General features: G+C 38.4%; 2 protein-coding genes and 1 pseudogene across 3 annotated transcripts; 1 reads left to right on the forward strand and 2 right to left on the reverse strand.

The window, feature by feature from the left end:
- Positions 1 to 10: 10 nt before the first annotated feature.
- On the reverse strand, positions 11 to 4549 carry LOC125589884. Of its 2 annotated transcripts, XM_048762540.1 has the most exons (3): positions 2194 to 4549; positions 888 to 1751; positions 11 to 800 (listed from the first exon to the last, which is right to left on the reverse strand). In XM_048762540.1, exons 2-3 carry the CDS (start codon positions 1557 to 1559, stop codon positions 306 to 308), a joined length of 1167 nt encoding a protein of 388 aa, XP_048618497.1. In that variant the 5' UTR covers positions 1560 to 1751; positions 2194 to 4549; the 3' UTR covers positions 11 to 305. The 2 variants fall into 2 exon arrangements, with proteins under 2 accessions (XP_048618497.1, XP_048618496.1); XM_048762539.1 differs by having other exon boundaries at positions 888 to 4549.
- Positions 4550 to 4788: 239 nt separating this feature from the next.
- BNAC07G17130D lies at positions 4789 to 6457 on the forward strand. Its single transcript, XM_013847958.3, has 3 exons — positions 4789 to 5041; positions 5529 to 5829; positions 6140 to 6457. The coding sequence occupies exons 2-3, from the start codon at positions 5535 to 5537 to the stop codon at positions 6190 to 6192; spliced, it is 348 nt and encodes a 115-aa protein (XP_013703412.1). The 5' UTR covers positions 4789 to 5041; positions 5529 to 5534; the 3' UTR covers positions 6193 to 6457.
- Positions 6458 to 6857: 400 nt separating this feature from the next.
- Positions 6858 to 8340, reverse strand: LOC111205364 (annotated as a pseudogene).
- Positions 8341 to 17992: the final 9652 nt, after the last annotated feature.

Raw genomic sequence — 17992 nt, forward strand, 5'->3', positions numbered from 1 at the left:
CAGGAAGGCATTCATGATTTTGTACAAGAATTTCCAAATATTTTCTTAAAAATTTTTGAGCATATACCTCATTTTGTTGAGACTTTGGAGATGCAGCTGATTCAATCATTGTCTCTTGCAAAAATCAGGAATGCATTCAAGAAGTACAAAAGCTTCCAAATATTACTTCAAAACTCAACAATATTTATTTGTTACATACCTCATGTGTCAAATTAGGCTGTTGAGACATTGGAGATAAAGGCGTCTCACTCGATGGTTGCGTGTGAGACATTGGAGATAAAGGTGTCCTACTGGATCGCTGTTTGTCAAATATTAGGAAGGCATTCAAGAATATGTACAAGATCTTCCAAAAAATACTTGAAAATGCAAATGTAAAAGAAGATGTTTTGAGAATTTACCTGTTGTGTCACGTTAGTGGGAAAAACATTGTTGTTTCCTTCCAACTCTGACACACGGGCTCTAAGATGCATGTTTTCTTCTTCCAGTAATGACATTCGATCCTTCATGCTCTTCAGATTCTCCTCCATTACCTCGATGATCCTGTTCACTTTTTCATTTACTGAATCCTCATCAATCGGAGTAGAAGCTTGGCCAGTCTCCTTATTTGCCATCATTTGAATAAGAGCATCCAATGTTTCAAATGTGTCTACACACCTATTTTCCCAGTCATCGGCTGTAAGCTTGTACCCTTTCTTTGTTACATCTTTCAGTGTTTCCAGCTCGTCACTATATTTGTCTTCAATGGAGATATCATCTTCTGGATCATGAGGAATAGAAGGTAGTATGCAATGGACCTTCAGCTGAGAGTATTTTTAAAAGACCAATGAGAAACATATTAAAAAGAAGAAGCCAAATAAACTGAGAAACATATACTTGGAAAAGCTTACCTTTGTATCAGCTTCAACCTGTAAAACCCTATCAAGTGATGGATTCTCTACGTCAGTGTATTTTTCACACAAGTAAGTCGGCCCAGGAACCTCAACTGTTGGTACACACTTACTGAACTTATTCCTTAGCAAAGGAATCGACTCTAGTATCCAAAGAAGGAATACTAGAGGATAACCTTGCAACTCAAATTTGGATTTATTCTCCAAATGATTCGCGACAGCGTTTTGAATTGACTTCAGGAGCACAATGTAAGCCTCTTTCCCCCATGGATATGTCATATCCTGTGCATTTTTTGCATATTCCAAAGGAAAACTCCCTCCTTTGCTCTTCCGCAATAATATGCTCTCTACCAGGATGAGCATTGCGAGGCATACTCTCTCCTCAGAAGCATCTTCTCTTGTGTTTCTGAGCTGTTCCACCACGTCACTTAACTTATGACTACGCCCCTTTAGCAATTCCCAATTAAATCTATCGGGTTCCCTTCGTGGTCCTTCTAATGCACCACTACATTTCAAGCTTGTCATCATATGAAATTCTCTTATAGAGAACCTCAGTGGCTGCGCACCGAAATGGAACCAGGCTTCATTCTCCTTGACAGAAACGATGCTTCTAGTGAGAATGGCGTAGACCATCTTTGCTGATAACTTCAATCCTCTCTCACTGAGCTTCATTATAGGTCCCAGAAATGATCCTCAGACTCTTATCATCTCATCTGGTTTTAGGATGCTGTCAACAATGGAGATATACTCTGAGCCGGAATATTGGTTGATTGCTGACTTTTGCTTTGGCTGTGAACCAATAGGATACTTCAGCTCTGGCAGTGCTAGTTTTAGAGGTACTGAATCTCCCATCTTGTTTCTATCCTGCGTAAACAAGGAAAAAAAAATTTCAAACTTTTCTGGAAGGTTTTCCTGAAATAACACAATAAATGCTTCCTGAAATTATTATAAACACTAGACAGTTTCACAAGCAACAAAAGACTCATAAGCAAATTCAAGACCCTATCAAAAACAAATGCTTCCTGAAATTATTATAAACACTAGACAGTTTCACAAGCAACAAAAGACTCATAAGCAAATTCAAGACCCTATCAAAAATATCAACATTCCTAATCAAAACAAGACTCCAAGCAAAAAAGTTTCAAAATGTGTTACCATACGAGTTTCAATATTCAACATTCAATAGATGCAGCAACAAATGCTTTCTGGAAATCTTCTAAAAACATTCAATAGATGCAGCAAGAGACAACAAACTTTTATTTTATAAATTTGTACAAACACACAGAAGGTTGAATCTGCAACATACCTCAAAGAGATGAATTATGCTCCAACAACTTTGTGTTCCCACAATTCAAAAGTCTTTCATTTGCTTCGCTGGTTAATAAGAAAGAGTAACAAACAAATCAAAATCAAAACGCAAGCTTCACAAATTTTAATTCAAAAACCCTAATTTTAAAAAGTTACATAGTGATTTTTGTCCGATTTTGAGAGTAGAGAGTGTGACGCTGATGATTAGATAGCAGGAGAAGATGATTAGCGAGCCGGAGAAGATGATTAGCGAGCCGGAGACGATGATTCCCGAGCCGGAGACGATGATTCGCGAGCCGGAGAAGATGATTCCCGAGCCGGAGACGATGATTCCCGAGCCGGAGACGATGATTCGCGAGCCGGAGAAGATGATTCGCGAGCCGGAGAAGATGATTCCCGAGCCGGAGACGATGATTCCCGAGCCGGAGACGATGATTCGCAAGCCGGAGACGACAGTGCCGATGAGGGTTTGAAGATTCCCGAGCCAGAGACGACACGGTTCGAAGAGTCGCGAGTGAAGAAAATGAATTTTGTTTTTTTTTTATTCTTATAACACAAGGGTAGTAGTGACATTTTGCCCTTTAATGAATGTCATTTTTGTGACTTTCATTTCCTGGCGTCATTTTTGTGACATAAACTTGAAAGGTGTTCTTTTGGACAATTGCCCAAGTTAAAATGATGTAAATTAAGTAAATAAAAATACAAGTTATTATTATATATATATAAGTAAAAAATGAATTACAACATGTATAAAGTAATTTTTTATAGACACATATTAATTATTTTATCTATATTACTTATTATCAACAATAAAAATAAAACAAAAATATGTTTTCTGTTAATATAAACATTATATATGATTCTTTAGGGAAGCAAAAAAAAAAGATTATATAAGAAATAACATGCAAGACTATTTATTACAAGGAATTTCTATAGAAGTTATGAATATGTAAACTATATAAATATATATATATATATATATATATATATATATATATATGTAAAATATTTATAGAAGATGATAAGTAAAATATATGTTGTTTATGTATAATCTATATAAATAACTTTGTCTTACATAAATTATCACACAAAAGTGAAAAACATTAAATTTTATTTTTGAGAATAATTGTTTTTAGTTTTAAAATGAATGAAACAAATTAATAGAGTTAGACTACTTATAATAAATTAATAGAAAAACTTAATTTACATGAATCAACCATCTTCAAATGTCCAACCCCTTTTTCTTCTTTTACATGCATATCAATAATTTAACACTACTGTTATTCTACAAACATATTATTTATTATTTGATTATTTTTTTGTTTTGCAATTAAAATTTTGAATATCTGATAAATGTATTTTTATTTGCATTCAAATGAACTAAATTTATTATGTATTTGGCATGTACATCCACTAAAATTCTTACATAATGATGTCCAATAAACCACAAAGAAATTAGTTCAAACTATTGTCATATTTTTATTGTCTTATTTTATGTTTTTTTGTAAGATAATATAAAACAAACTGATATTTTAAAAAAAATTGGAAATGAAAAAAATATAAAAGCTCTAGTTATTTTAATAAGTCAAAGAGTGTTAAGTGTATCATCCAGAAAAAAAAATGATATTCTGTGAACTTTGTTCACTTGGAGTACAAAGGAACTTTTACATATAATTTGACCTATTTTACTATTTTTAAAGTATTTAAATTGTCTGTTTTTATAATGTGAAAAAGGATGAATTGCTAATTTTTTTTTATCATTAATTTATAAGAACCAAACCGGAAAATATATGAGTTTTTATAATGTGAAAAAGGATGAATTGCTAAAATAAAGAGATTTAATCAATTCTTTTCTACCACAAAAACAGGAAATAGCAACAACTTAAAAAAAATAGCAACAAAGATGACAATAAGTTCTTATAAAAAATAATAATAGAGAATAATCGAGAATTATAAACTTATGATAATTTTGATATAATCAAAATTTTAAATTAATTACTAGAATCTGTAATTTCTAATCAACATTAGGACAAAAAAATCTTGTTACATACAAGAAAATGTAGTTTTCAAAAAAGAAAAAACTAAATGCATTTTTCAAAATTTAATTCATCAATAGGATATTTTCAAATTATCCCTGATAAAAAATTTATTCAAATTAACATATCTTAAATATTAGGATAATATCAATAAAATAGAGTATGTATATATTATCAATTATATTATATAATTTAAAAATAACTATACTACTATATTTTAATTAATTGGTTTATTCGGTTGACTCGGTTTGATAAGTTTATATAACGAATCATATTTATATATATTGCGATTTCTTTAAAATAACATACATTCGGTTCATACGGTTTTATCAAATCCAAACCATTTTCTTTTTCAGTTCGGTTCGGTATTAATTGGTTTTGCTATATTGAACACCCTTGCTGATAAATAAATCCAATATTTTTTTAATATAACTATCTGATCCAACACACATTAAACAAGAAAAATATATAACTCGACACAGTAATGAAATATTAGGTCTAAACAATAAACAAAGTACTACAAGTAGAAACATTATTTTTTTTTTGTGTTTTGAATTATTTATATATGTTTTTTGTGCTCTGTGTATTCATGTTTCATTATTTCCTTCGACAATTCTGAGAAGTAAAACGACGCCGGTTAGGCCGTCTCGTTTAGTAGGGTTTACACGTTTTCGACTCAGCGAGAAATCAAGGAAATGAATTCAGGGCTGTGGGTTTTGCAGAGAATCGTGAATTAGGAGGGGTGGTATTGTGGATTTGGGGAATAATCGTGAGTTGTGATCTCTAGTGGGTTTGAAGAAGGAGAAGAGAGTGAGAACATTCTTCGCTAAATTTCTTTAATCTGCTGATTTATGTTACCAATTCTTATACATATGATTGACTGAATTTCCATACAATTGTTGCTCTTGTCGTGCTTAATCTCAACTCTCAAGTCTCCATCTTTGATTAGGTTTGCCGTTTGCTTATTTCGATAGGTAGTTGAAATCATATTCGTTTCTGGGCGTTTCAGTTATTATTGAGAATCATTGTTATTTTGTCTTTAAGCTTTCAATGTTAAATGTATCGAATTTGGTTTTTGCTGCTTGTGTTTATTTGCAAACATGATCTACGTTTTACTTGTCCTGTGAATAACTTAAGTATGTGATTATGCTAAGTTTGATATTCTTGATTTTACAATTTACCATTTGTTTGTTCAATTCCGATTGCTCCTCTGTTTGTTCCTTGATGAATAACTTAAGTATGTGATTATGCTAAGTTTGATATTCTTGATTTTACAATTTGTAATGTGTATACTCAGGAAGGAATGGCGAACAAGATCGCAATGCTGGTCTCGGAAGCAATGAACAGCAACGCTGTAATAAACACGTGTCTCGGAGTGTCGTTTGTGGTTCTGGGGGTGAGATCTGATAAACAGCAAAAGTATGTCGAGGCCTTGCAGGAGCAGAAAGATTCGCTCTCCAAGTCTAACAAGGAAATGAAAGTTCAAATGTGGGAGTGGAAACAACAGCTCTTTGCTGAAGCCGCCTCTGCTGCTACTTCCGCGGTTGTTCCTCTGTCCACTCTTAAGGCCATCTATGGCGAAGTCACCACCCAATCTGGTCATTACTCTTTTTCTTTCCTAACAACTAGAGTCAATTTTGTCTATCTTTCACCAGTAAAAAAGCAAAAGAACCCTTTTCATTTCACCTGCTTTGATTAACAAAAAAGCCCTGCATTTTAACAACCCTGAGACAAATAGAGCTTACCGGTTTTGAGATCATTCATCTATAATTGGTTTATGTATAAATTTGGATATCTAGTAGATACACATTTGTGAATGTTCTGGGGGTGCGAGTACAAACTAGTGTGTAGCTTTATTCAGATTAGATTTGCATTCACTAACTGGTTTTATCTATGTTATTCTTCCAGGTGTCGCAGTCAAAGAAGAGTCTAAAGTGTCTACCCCCAGGATCATGGTTTGAGAGGATTTTAGTCTCCTCATTTGCATTTTTGTAAACATCAAATTGTCTGTTGTTGTGGTTCTAAAATAAGGTAAGATCCTGATTTGGGGTGGTGGTTAAGGCTCTTCATTATGAAGTAACGTAATAGGAACGAATACACATTTAATAACTAATCATCACGAAGCATATGAGATGTGGTTTTGGATATTTGATCAATAAGACACTGAAGTCCATTCACCACATTGCTCATGTACAGATATTGTTTTTATAACCAAAGTTAAACCCTTGTGTGCTGAGTTAGATGAAAATCACACATGCTGAAATGTCTTGTCACACATCTTAGTTCTGGTCTTCTCACTTTATAATACATGCGCAAAATCATGAAGTCATCCGGCACTTGTGTTTGCTCCTAGAACTGAAGATGATACCACTTCAGGTCTGGTCGATCAACTAAATTTAGGAAACAAATAACCCCAAAACCTAACTAGTTTAAGAACTCTTAACTAAGCACATGGCATTTAATATAACTTCTGTCGTCCAATCTGCATTTCCAACGGTGACGTTCTTTGGTCGCATAGTTCCACCCTATTATGTATCACAATAGCTAGAGATCTCTTAAATATAAACTGAAACACACAAAGCTTTACTCATTTAAGCTAATTTTATAAATCAAAAACACAAAGGGATGTAGAACAAAATAAATAAATCAAGTGTGAATCGTTTTACTTAAAACATCTTCTCCTTGTTACATTGTCGCAGGTGCAAAAGCACACACAAATATATTTTCATCATTAATAGGACAAGTCTCTCTCTTTTTCATATCCTATATTTAGACAAATGTGATTTCCCATCGAAGCCGCTGGCAAGGTAACCTGCAGTATACTCTGGTATGGTGATACCTCTGTACTTTGCAGGGCTTTCATCAGACAAAAGCTCTTTGATCGGTTCATAAACCGTGTCATTTGGAAACAGACTCGAACTAAAGAAGCACGCAACTGAAATCCGTGGTCCATCTATGTTCGCACGTACCCTATGTTCCACGCTCGAGAACTTATCATTCGTTATCAACTGCAAAAAAAAAAAAATGTAATAAAATATTCTCCTCGTTCTTTTAGCAGAATGCAGTGACTGAGGGACTTGCCTGCATGAAATCACCCATGTTGACAACAATAGCCCCATGAAGAGGAGTTACATCGACCCAATAATCTTTATGGAGAACTTGGAGACCACCAATTTGGTCTTGAAGAAGAAGCGTAAGGAAAGAGTTATCGGTGTGTCTATTTATTCCCAAAGTTAGGTCAGGTTGTGGGCAAGGTGGGTAGTAATGGCAGAGCATAAACAAACCCTTGAGACAATCCATGCTCTTAAGTACCTCAGAGTCCAAACCTAAAGCTTCTGAGAGAAGTTGGAAGAGTAACGTTCCTAGCTCCATTACATGCTTCGAGTAACCCATCACAGCATCCCTAATATCATATCATCATTTAAACATAAAACATAGGAATCATAAACGAAATCACAATTTGATTAAAAGCTTGACCTGCAAGTTACAGGGATCTCCTCTGGGTTTGGAGGATCTGGAGCGAGGAAACAAGTGAAAGAGTCTCTCCAGTTCAAAGGAGTTGATTTATAAGGATCATCAAAGCTGTTACTGTAAATAAACTTCTTGTTGGAATCAGAGGGAAAGTTCAGGATCTTCCTCGTGAAATCTCCGAACTCCTTGTTTGATATCTTCAAGAAGAGTTAAAGGAACACCATGGTTGATCACTTGGAAAAAACCCCAATTCTCAGCTGCGTCTTTGATCTTTGAAACAATGTCGTTTCTTGCTGAAGTGTTGTTAATCCCTCCAAGATCGATGATCGGGACGGTGAGTTTTAAGCCGGAGATATCAGAAGGTGTGTTGCTAGACAAAGTAGAAGACGGTTAATGGAAACTCCGGGGGACTTCTGTTATTTTGGCGTCAACGAGTCCTTTCACTCCTGATGTCGTTGAGACCGAAGCTGGTATGTCGTTTTTTCTTGTTGTTTCTGTCATTATTGTGTGTTTTTAGGATTTAAAGGTTTTATTTTTTGATGTTCATGGAGGGGATGTATAGCTGAAGGTGTGAGAGGAGGTAGAAGAAAGATTCCTGTATTATTGAACCAGTTTAAGACAAGACACAGAAGTGAAGATAAGTTTCAATGGGACCCTAACAGAGATATGTGTTATTGTCAACGTAGCTTGTTGCATGAGCTGTCTTTGTGTGCGATGTGTTGGTAAATTGCCATGGGTAAATTGTAAGAAATAAGAAGAATCAAAGCATCAATCAGATTCAGTTTCACAGAATTCATTTTGACTGCGATAAATTTAGAAGAGTGGATGATAAAAAAAATGGTGAGAAAATAATAATTGAGTGGAGATACGGCATCTATTGTTAGCTCCAGGAAAGGAGCTGGTTCAATGCAAAACAGAGCATGTGCTACATGGCTCATTCGGTATGTGAGATACCGGTTTAAAGTGGTTATGAGTTGATGACGTGGAGACATCGACTTAGAAGATCTTTACTGTGGTGATAAGCTTGAAAAGATCTGATGTTAGCGTAATATTAGGAGAAGAGAATATTATGTAACAGAGTATATAACTGTGACTAGATAGGAGTTCTAGGTTGGGGTTTTAGAGATTGAAAAGAGCAGTGCAAGAGGCTATTCTACACTGGCTCGTGGTGTAACAATTGGTGTAGTTCGATCACCAGTTGAGTGGTTGGATAGATTAAGGATTGGTCCGCAACAAGTCAGTGTTGACGTTGTTTAAGTCGGATTAGACAGGTCTTGTAAGATTGTCTAAAAGATTCTTAATAAAACAAGTTGTGTTCTTGAAAAGTGTTTCAGTTCTTATACTTTGGTATCCGTTTGATCTTTCATTTGGTATCAGAGCGGGTCTCCTCTGTGGACTCAAGTAGTCTACTCACAGGTTGAGATCATGCGATCATCATGGAAACCATGAAAGAACTGGTTGCATTGCAAAAACCGATCATGCTAGATGAGGGAAACTTTGGACACTGGAAAGCTAGGATGCGACACATCATCAGAGGCATTGACGAAGATGCTTGGACTGCAGTCGAGCAAGGATGGTCAGCACCTACCATGATCATGGATGATAAGTCTAAAGAACCCTTACCCAAGGAGAGATGGACAGACTCTGATAAAGCTGCCTCAAAATTTAACTCTAAAACCCTCACCACAATCTTCTCCGCTGTAGATCTTGATCAATTCAAGATAATTCTAGGTTGTGAATCTGCTAAGGAAGCATGGGATACTCTGATCAATCATTTTGAAGGTAACACTAGCGTTAGACGTACCAGGATTGATCATCTAGCCTCAAAATTTGAAAACCTACGGATGGAGGATGATGAATCAATTGGAAGCTTCATTTCAAAGATAAGCTCCATATCTAATGAAGCATTTGTGCTTGGCAAGAAGTACAATGAAAAGAAACTTGTGAAGAAACTTCTGAGATGTCTTCCAGCTCGATTTGAAGCCTATAAAGCCGTCCTGAAGATTGCTGTCAACACTGACGAGATGAAGTTCGATCAACTAGCAGAGATTCTGAAGATACATGATCTTGAGCGAGTGGAAGAAAGTCCTAAAAACCAGAAGGGAATTGCATTTTCAGCTGACACACAAGAAGTCGATCGAGTCAAGCGAATTGAGGACAACATGGTCCTCATGACTAAGAATTTCAACAAGATGATTAAGAGGGTTGAAAAAGGACAAAGCCGGTCAAACAACAGATTCCAGAACAGAGACAGTGAACGAACCTCCAACCAGAATTCAAGGAATGATTCAGGTCGAGGGAATCGCAGGAAGGACCTACAATGCCATGAATGTGAAGGTTATGGTCACTATCGCAATGAATGTCCTCTGACAAAGAGAAAGGAGTTAAAATGCATTGAGTGCAAAGGATATGGTCACACCAGAAGTGAATGCCCTAACAACCTTAAAAAGGACAAGTCCCTTATCTGTTTCAGCGACACCGAGTCAGAAAGTGATGAGGATAACGATGAATTGCTCCTAAACTTTGTAGCATTAGTCAGCAAGGACGACAAACCTGAAACCATCTCAAGTTCAGATTCGGAGTCAGATACTGAACAAGATGTGGACGAGGTACCTACAGACATCAAAATAGAATATCAAGTTTTATTTGACAAATTCACTGAACTGAGTTTAGAGAATTTACAACTGATTAAGGACAGAGCTATGTTAAAGGCTCAAGTAAACATTCTGGAGCTGGAACAACCTGAAACAAAAGTCAATCAGAACTCGACTGAATTAGTCGAAGAGAAGAAGAACGACCTGTCTGCCCTTGAGAAAACTATCTCAAATCAAGCTTACAATCTGAAGAATCTGGAAATCAGATACGATCAAACTCAACACTTACTGAGTGAGGAAATGGAGAAGAGTCGGTTACTGCAACGAGAACTCAGTGACAACTACAAGAAGTTGAGAGTGCTCAATACAGGCTCCAACACTCTGGACCGCATTCTGAACCAAGGGCAGTCCCCTGCAATCAACCGAGGCCTCGGATATCAAGGAACTACATCACAGACTGATGATCACACAAAAGGCATCAAATTTTTGAAGAGTTCACAGCATTCTGCACCAACTGATCATCAGGTAGTTGCACCATCCAAAGCTGATGGAAGAGATCAAACTCAGAGAAAGGTAACTCCTCGACAGAATGGATGTCTGTTTTGTTGCAAACCAGGACACAAGGTTACAAACTGCTACTTTCGCAGACGTCAACATCAACAGGCATGGTCTCTGAACAAATGTTTCCTTGAACCAACCAGAGTAGGATGTGTGTGGATAGCCAAGACCGATCTTTATCCAAACTATGGAAACAGAGTTCCCCTTAAAATCAACTCTGTAGAAGAAGGTGCCGAAGCACCAGTCAGTACTCAAAGGGAAGGCAAAGCCATCATGTGCAACTTAGCATTCATGCAAGACTGGGTCTCAACTGAAGAAGAATCAATGTCACATTCAGACTGTGATATGTCACTCTCCAATGATGAAGACAGTAGCGAAGAACTCTCATGCGTGTTCAACTCAAGACCCACAGTGGCTGGAGTCGCTTATACCTCCACTGACAACTCCGTGACTACTGAAGTTCCATGGTACTTTGATAGTGGTTGCTCAAGGCACATGACCGGAACACTGAATTGCTCGGACAAAGTGGAATACATCAAAGGAGGAAAGGTCACATTTGGTGATGGTGGCTATGGAAAAATCCGAGGTGTTGGAAACACTAACAGAGCAGACTTACCTAAACTCATAAACGTGTACTTTGTGGATGGACTGAAAGCCAACCTCATTAGTGTGAGTCAGCTCTGCGATGAAGGACTTCAAGTCATCTTTGATAAGAAGGAGTGTCGTGCAGTTAACGATGAGGGAACCATAGTCTTGGTGGGGTTTCGATCAGAAAACAACTGCTACATGTGGAAACCTTCAAACCAATGCATGTCAGCTAAAGAGTCTCAAAGTGATCTCTGGCACAAGAAACTAGGAAACATGAACACTAATGGCCTATCCAGATTGGTACGCGCAGAGGTAGTAAGAGGAGTGCCAATGCTCGAAGATATCTCAGACAACATATGTGGAGCTTGCTGCAAAGGTAAACAAATCAAGGTTCAACACAAGCAGGTATCTCAGATTAACTCTAAACAAGTTTGTGAGCTCATCCATATGGATCTTATGGGTCCAATAACTCCTAACAGTGTTGCTGGAAAGCAATACATCTTTGTACTTGTTGATGATTTTTCCAGGTTCACTTGGGTTAGGTTCCTGAAACACAAGTCAGACGCTGTTGAGAGCTTTCGAATTCTGGCGATACAACTCAAACAAGAGAAGGGTGGCATAGTACAAATTCGAAGTGATCATGGAGGTGAGTTTCAGAACAAGGACTTTGACACATTCTGCCAGAGTCAAGGCATTAAACACCAGTATGCTGCACCAAGGACTCCTCAACAAAATAGGATTGTAGAACGAAAAAATCGAACCCTTCAAGAAATGGCAAGAGCTATGCTCGCTGGAAACAACGTTCCATATGGATTCTGGGCTGAAGCTGTTAACACAGCGTGCTATATCATCAATAGAGTGTACGTGAAACCAAAGACGAAGACAACACCGTATGAAATCTTCAAGGGAAAGACTCCCAACTTGAGCTTCTGTCATGTCTTTGGATGCTTGTGTTACATCTTGAATGACAAAGACAACCTAGGCAAGTTCGATGCCAAGAGTGACGTGGGAATGTTTCTTGGGTACTCTACAAACAGCTCAGCCTTTCGTGTTTACAATTCGAGGACTAAGCTGATTGACGACAAAGTCAACGTGGTTTTTGATGATCGAATGGGATTTTATCAGACTGATGCAGCTCAAAGAAATGTATGTGTCACACCTGATGCAGCAAGTGACATCAATCCCACTACTGCAACAACTCCCGACGAAACCCCTGAGATTGACGACCAGATCCTACCTTCCTCAGTTACGGTTCACAAAAATCACTCTCCAGATGATGTCATTGGAGGAGTACTCGATGATAGAGTAACTCGCAAGAAACAAATTGACTTCAAGGGGATGGTCAAACTCGCATGCTTTCTGGTAGAGATGGCGAGAACAGACTACTTCATCTCACAAATTGAACCAAGGAACATTCAAGAAGCATTGGATGATGAATTTTGGACCACATCAATGCATGAGGAAATGGATCAGTTCATCAGACTTCAAGTCTGGGACTTAGTACCAAGGCCAACAGATGCGAATGTGATTGGTACTAAATGGCTACACAAAAAAAAAACTGATGAGAATGGGAATGTTGTCAGAAACAAGTCAAGGCTAGTAGCACAGGGCTACTCTCAGATTGAAGGAATTGATTTTGATGAGACTTTCGCCCCTGTGGCACGACTCGAGGTCATACGTCTATTGTTCGGCATTGCCTGCAAACTGAGGATCAAGCTGTATCAAATGGATGTTAAAAGCGCGTTCCTAAATGGAGTGCTCCAGGAAGAAGTGTACGTAACACAGCCAAAAGGATTTGAGGATCCTCACTTCCCGGATCATGTGTACAAACTAAAAAAAGCACTCTATGGCCTGAAGCAAGCTCCGAGGGCATGGTATGAGAGACTAACTCAATTCCTGACCGAGACAGGTTTTAAGAGAGGAGGTGTTGACAAGACGTTGTTCATCCAGGAAATAGACTCGCATATCTTGGTGATCCAAGTCTACGTTGATGACATCATATTTGGGAGCACATCCAAGTACCTTGTCAAGGAGTTTGTGAAAACCATGACTAAGGAATTCGAGATGAGCATGGTAGGTGAGTTAACATACTTTCTTGGTCTACAAATCAAGCAAATGGACGATGGAATATTAGTGACTCAAAGCACCTACGCGAAAAGTCTGATTAAAAGGTTTGGCATGGTAACCTTCAAGACTGCAAGGACACCTATGAGCACGACCACCAAGCTCTCACGTGACGAGGACGGCAGAAAAGTTGATGAAAAGCTGTACAGAGCTATGATCGGTAGTCTTCTTTACCTTACTGCTAGTCGTCCTGACTTATGCCTGAGCGTAGGGATCTGTGCACGCTATCAAGCCTCTCCGAAGGAATCACACATGAATGCTGTAAAACGAGTGATCAAATATGTGAAAGGAACCCTGAACTTTGGTCTGCACTATACCTTTGAAACTAACTTTAATCTGGCAGGGTATTGTGATGCTGACTGGGCAGGGTGTGTAGATGACAGAAGAAGCACGTCAGGAGGCTGCTTCTTTCTGGGTAACAACATGGTCTCATGGCACAGCAAGAAACAGAACTGCGTCTCTCTGTCAACAGCTGAGGCTGAATACATAGCCTTAGGAAGCTGCTGCACTCAACTCCTGTGGATGCGACAAATGCTTGTTGACTACTGGTATGTCTCCGACCCTATGCTAGTTCATTGTGACAACATGAGTGCCATTAACTTGACTAAGAATCCTGTGCAACACTCTCGCACAAAGCATGTCGACATCAGACACCACTTTGTGAGAGAGTTGGTAGAACTGAAACTTGTGATCATTGAACATGTCTCATCTGAAAAACAATTAGCAGATATCTTCACTAAACCTCTCGACTTCAACACTTTTCTGGGACTCAGAAAGGTGTTGGGAATTGTCGACCTATAATCACATCACCCATAATGTTCTAGGGGGTAGATAAGCTCAGGTAGAAGTAAGCTCACTTATAGTCACCCCTCTCAAAACCTTGTATCAACAATTTGTTAGAAGTCATAATCTGAGCTGTTCTTAGCTACCTTAGTCACGGGACTCTAAGGTGAAGGACACTCATCTTGGATCAAGATACTAAAACATTCTGTTCTGAGCATTGATCACTGTCTGGATTGAGTCAAGAAACACGGAAACGTCAGACAAAGTGCAACATTCTAAAATAACCGTGTGAAATGCCTAAAAGGAAGAACACTCGTTCTGGAGCAGGGTGTCACAACACTCTGTATCTAAGACGATCACTGTTCAGATTAGGCAAAATCAGAGATTAGTGTGACATTCATCTTGGATCAGGGTGCCACAACACTCTGCATCTGTGATGCTCTTTGCCCTACTAAGACTATGATTTTGAAAAAAAAAAAAAAAAAGACCTTATAGGTTCCCATTGTAGAAGCAGAGATGGGAGCACAATGCTGCGTGAAGTGCTACTAAAATGTGACTAAGCTAAGCGACTGACCTAGTCTTCAGCAAAACTTCTAGTGAACTAATCTGTGTCAGCTACTCGGCTGAGCAAGCTACAGATTGGAGTTGAATCATTGCTTTTTGATCGCTTACTTTTGACTTGAGTGTGTCTGAACCTATCTGAGCTAGCCGTATCTTTTCCCATAGGACATTGAACGTTTGTATATATATTGTACTTGATAAATCCTCAACAATCATGTCTTGATGATCACAAGAGCCAGTTCTTATTACTCTCTACATATGTGTCTTGCTTATAAGTGCATTAGGATTCCTTAGCGTAAAAGTGAATATTGGGCTTAAATGTCATTTGTGAAACAAGCTAATGGGTCAGTGTGATGGGCCAAAACAAGCTGAAAGTGAAGTTACTTAACCACTAAGGGTTTTCAGCTGATGTGCCACACTCCAAACCGTGAAACCCCAAAGCTCGCTCTCATCCCAACGAGCAACATGCAACCTCGGAGAAGCTCACGATTGAAACAATCACTGGAGACTCAAAGTCCTCTGACATCCCCGATCAACCCAGATTCGTCGTCGTGTCAGCGGAAGTCCTCTCGCAAACGTCTCCGCCGTCCCACGCCAGCTACTCCGCCACCCCCGGAACCTGAGGTTGAATCTCTCTCTGAGGACAACACAGATGATGACGAATCTGACGCATCTCTGGAAGACGCTGCCTCTGACAATCCTCAAGATGAACAACCGGACGAGTTTCTTCCAAAAGGACCAAGATACGAGGAGAGTCGCAAAGAGTTTCAGATCCTGATTCAAGCCAACCCTGCGCTTCTCCGACCGTCCAAGGCACCAATCAACTCTCGCTTTGCTACGGTGGAAGCGACTGAAAGGTATCGGGATCTGAAGAACAGGAAGTTTCTTGTTCAGTATCGTCTCCCCTTAGACAAAGAGAATCTTCAAGATGTCAAGAAGGTGATTGTGGACTCAGGGATGATTTACACGGTCATTGACTCTGACCCCTTCAAACCATGCGTGATAAGACAGTTCATCGCAAATCTGGTGGATGCCGAGCCCCGAGGAGATGGAGTTGCAGTCTATGTTAACGGCTCATTTATTAACTTCTCTCCAAGCCTGATCAACTCTCTGTATCTCATTCCATCATGTGAGGAGGATCCTGACTGGTCAACCTATAACATGGATCGAGTGTGTACGTTTCTGACAAACAAGCGAATCCGGCGCTGGGAAGATATGAGCTCCAAGTTTCTCACTCCCACAAATCAAGTGTTGTACAAACTTGTTTGTGCTAACTGGATTCCAACCACAAGCTACACAGCCATGAACCTAGAACGTCTTCGATTCATCTACATGCTCTACCATGACCGCAAGTTCGACTCCGGAAAGCTTGTCTACAACCAGATCATGGCAATGGCTGAGAACACGAGAACTGAACGCACTCGAAGAATCATCTTCCCCAACCTAATTCAGCAGGTGTTGCTTTTCCAACATAACGTTCCTCCGGACTCTGACGATGAGGAATTCACTGGCATGCCAAAGAAAGTGGTCAAAGATAAGAAGGCAGGCTTAGGGTCTGGAGCCGAGTCTAGATCACCTAACCTTGAAGAAGACATTGAGCATGCTATAGCCGGTCTCAAGGCCATCAGAATGCGTCTTAGGAGTAAGATGGTCTTGAGGAGTTGGAATAACTAATGTTACATCAGTACTAATGTGATTTTTATCTTAATGTGCATCTATGCAGGGGGAAAATACCCACATCAGCAGCAGAATGAAGACAGTGATGGTGGAAGTGACTGAGGGAACGTTATATGTAGTCGATTCATCTATAGGCTCAAATTTTCATATGTTTGATTTGTCTCATAATTGATCGGGAGACAATGAGCTTATTGGATGTATTTTGGTGTTTAGGGTGAACTTCTCGATTGTGGTTTTAAGTTGTGTTCCAGTCTGTCTAATATTCTAGGGTTGTATCAAAGACTATTATCCGGATTGAATTCATGTTTTGAATGGATTGTTGGGTCTATTTTTCAACCCTAGCATATCTCCTGTTCAACAGTGGTTTTGCAGGTAGCATAGCGTGTCACATTCAGATAAAAAGGGGGAGAATGTTAGCTCCAGGAAAGGAGCTGGTTCAATGCAAAACAGATCATGTGCTACATGGCTCATTCGGTATGTGAGATACCGGTTCAAAGTGGTTATGAGTTGATGACGTGGAGACATCGACTTAGAAGATCTTTGCTGTGGTAATAAGCTTGAGAAGATCTGCTGTTAGCATAATATTAGGAGAAGAGAATATTATGTAACAGAGTATATAACTGTGACTAGATAGGAAGTTCTAAGTTGGGGTTTTAGAGATTGAAAAGAGCAGTGCAAGAGGCTATTCTACACTGGCTCGTGGTGTAACAATTGGTGTAGTTCGATCACCAGTTGAGTGGTTGGATAGATTAAGGATTGGTCCGCAACAAGTCAGTGTTGACGTTGTTTAAGTCGGATTAGACAGGTCTTGTAAGATTGTCTAAAAGATTCTTAATAAAACAAGTTGTGTTCTTGAAAAGTGTTTCAGTTCTTATACTTTGGTATCCGTTTGATCTTTCATCTATCTCCGTACCTCACGCATGCTAAGCGAGCACTCTACCATCTGAGCTACATCCCCATTATTGAGTTCCGTTTTAGTGTGTGTATTGATGGTGATCCTGCAGCTAAAGAGTCGGCTCCAAAGCTTCAACTCCCCAAGGCAGCGAAGAACCGTCTATCTTTATTATTAGAAATACAGGCGGGATGATAATTTGAAAAATAGTTTAAATAGTTAGAGTAAATATTTAATATAAATTTTATAATTTATAAATATTATAAGATGAGTTAGTAACATTATGATTATTTTATCCTATGTATAATAAATTATTTGTATATTTTAATAAATGTTTGGATAATTTGATAATTTTATTCTTCACATTAAGAATTAGTAACATTTTTATAAATATTATAAGATGAACATGTTTATTATCCTATGTATAATAAATGTTTAGTAAATTATTTGTATGTTTCAAAATTAAATTTATTGATAATTTTAACATGTCTCTTTTTTTTTGGTCAAATTGCC

Source organism: Brassica napus, chromosome C7 (assembly GCF_020379485.1).
Source record: "Brassica napus cultivar Da-Ae chromosome C7, Da-Ae, whole genome shotgun sequence".
Lineage (NCBI taxonomy): Eukaryota > Viridiplantae > Streptophyta > Magnoliopsida > Brassicales > Brassicaceae > Brassica > Brassica napus.

Bases quoted from the DNA above. Each gene is read 5' to 3' on its own strand.
- LOC125589884 (XM_048762540.1), bottom strand. From the start codon at position 1,559: ATGAAGCTCAGTGAGAGAGGATTGAAGTTATCAGCAAAGATGGTCTAC. The intron at 801-887 runs GTAAGCTTTTCC...AAATACTCTCAG, and splicing joins AGGTTGAAGCTGATACAAAG to CTGAAGGTCCATTGCATACT.
- BNAC07G17130D (XM_013847958.3), top strand. From the start codon at position 5,535: ATGGCGAACAAGATCGCAATGCTGGTCTCGGAAGCAATGAACAGCAAC. The intron at 5,830-6,139 runs GTCATTACTCTT...TTATTCTTCCAG, and splicing joins CGAAGTCACCACCCAATCTG to GTGTCGCAGTCAAAGAAGAG.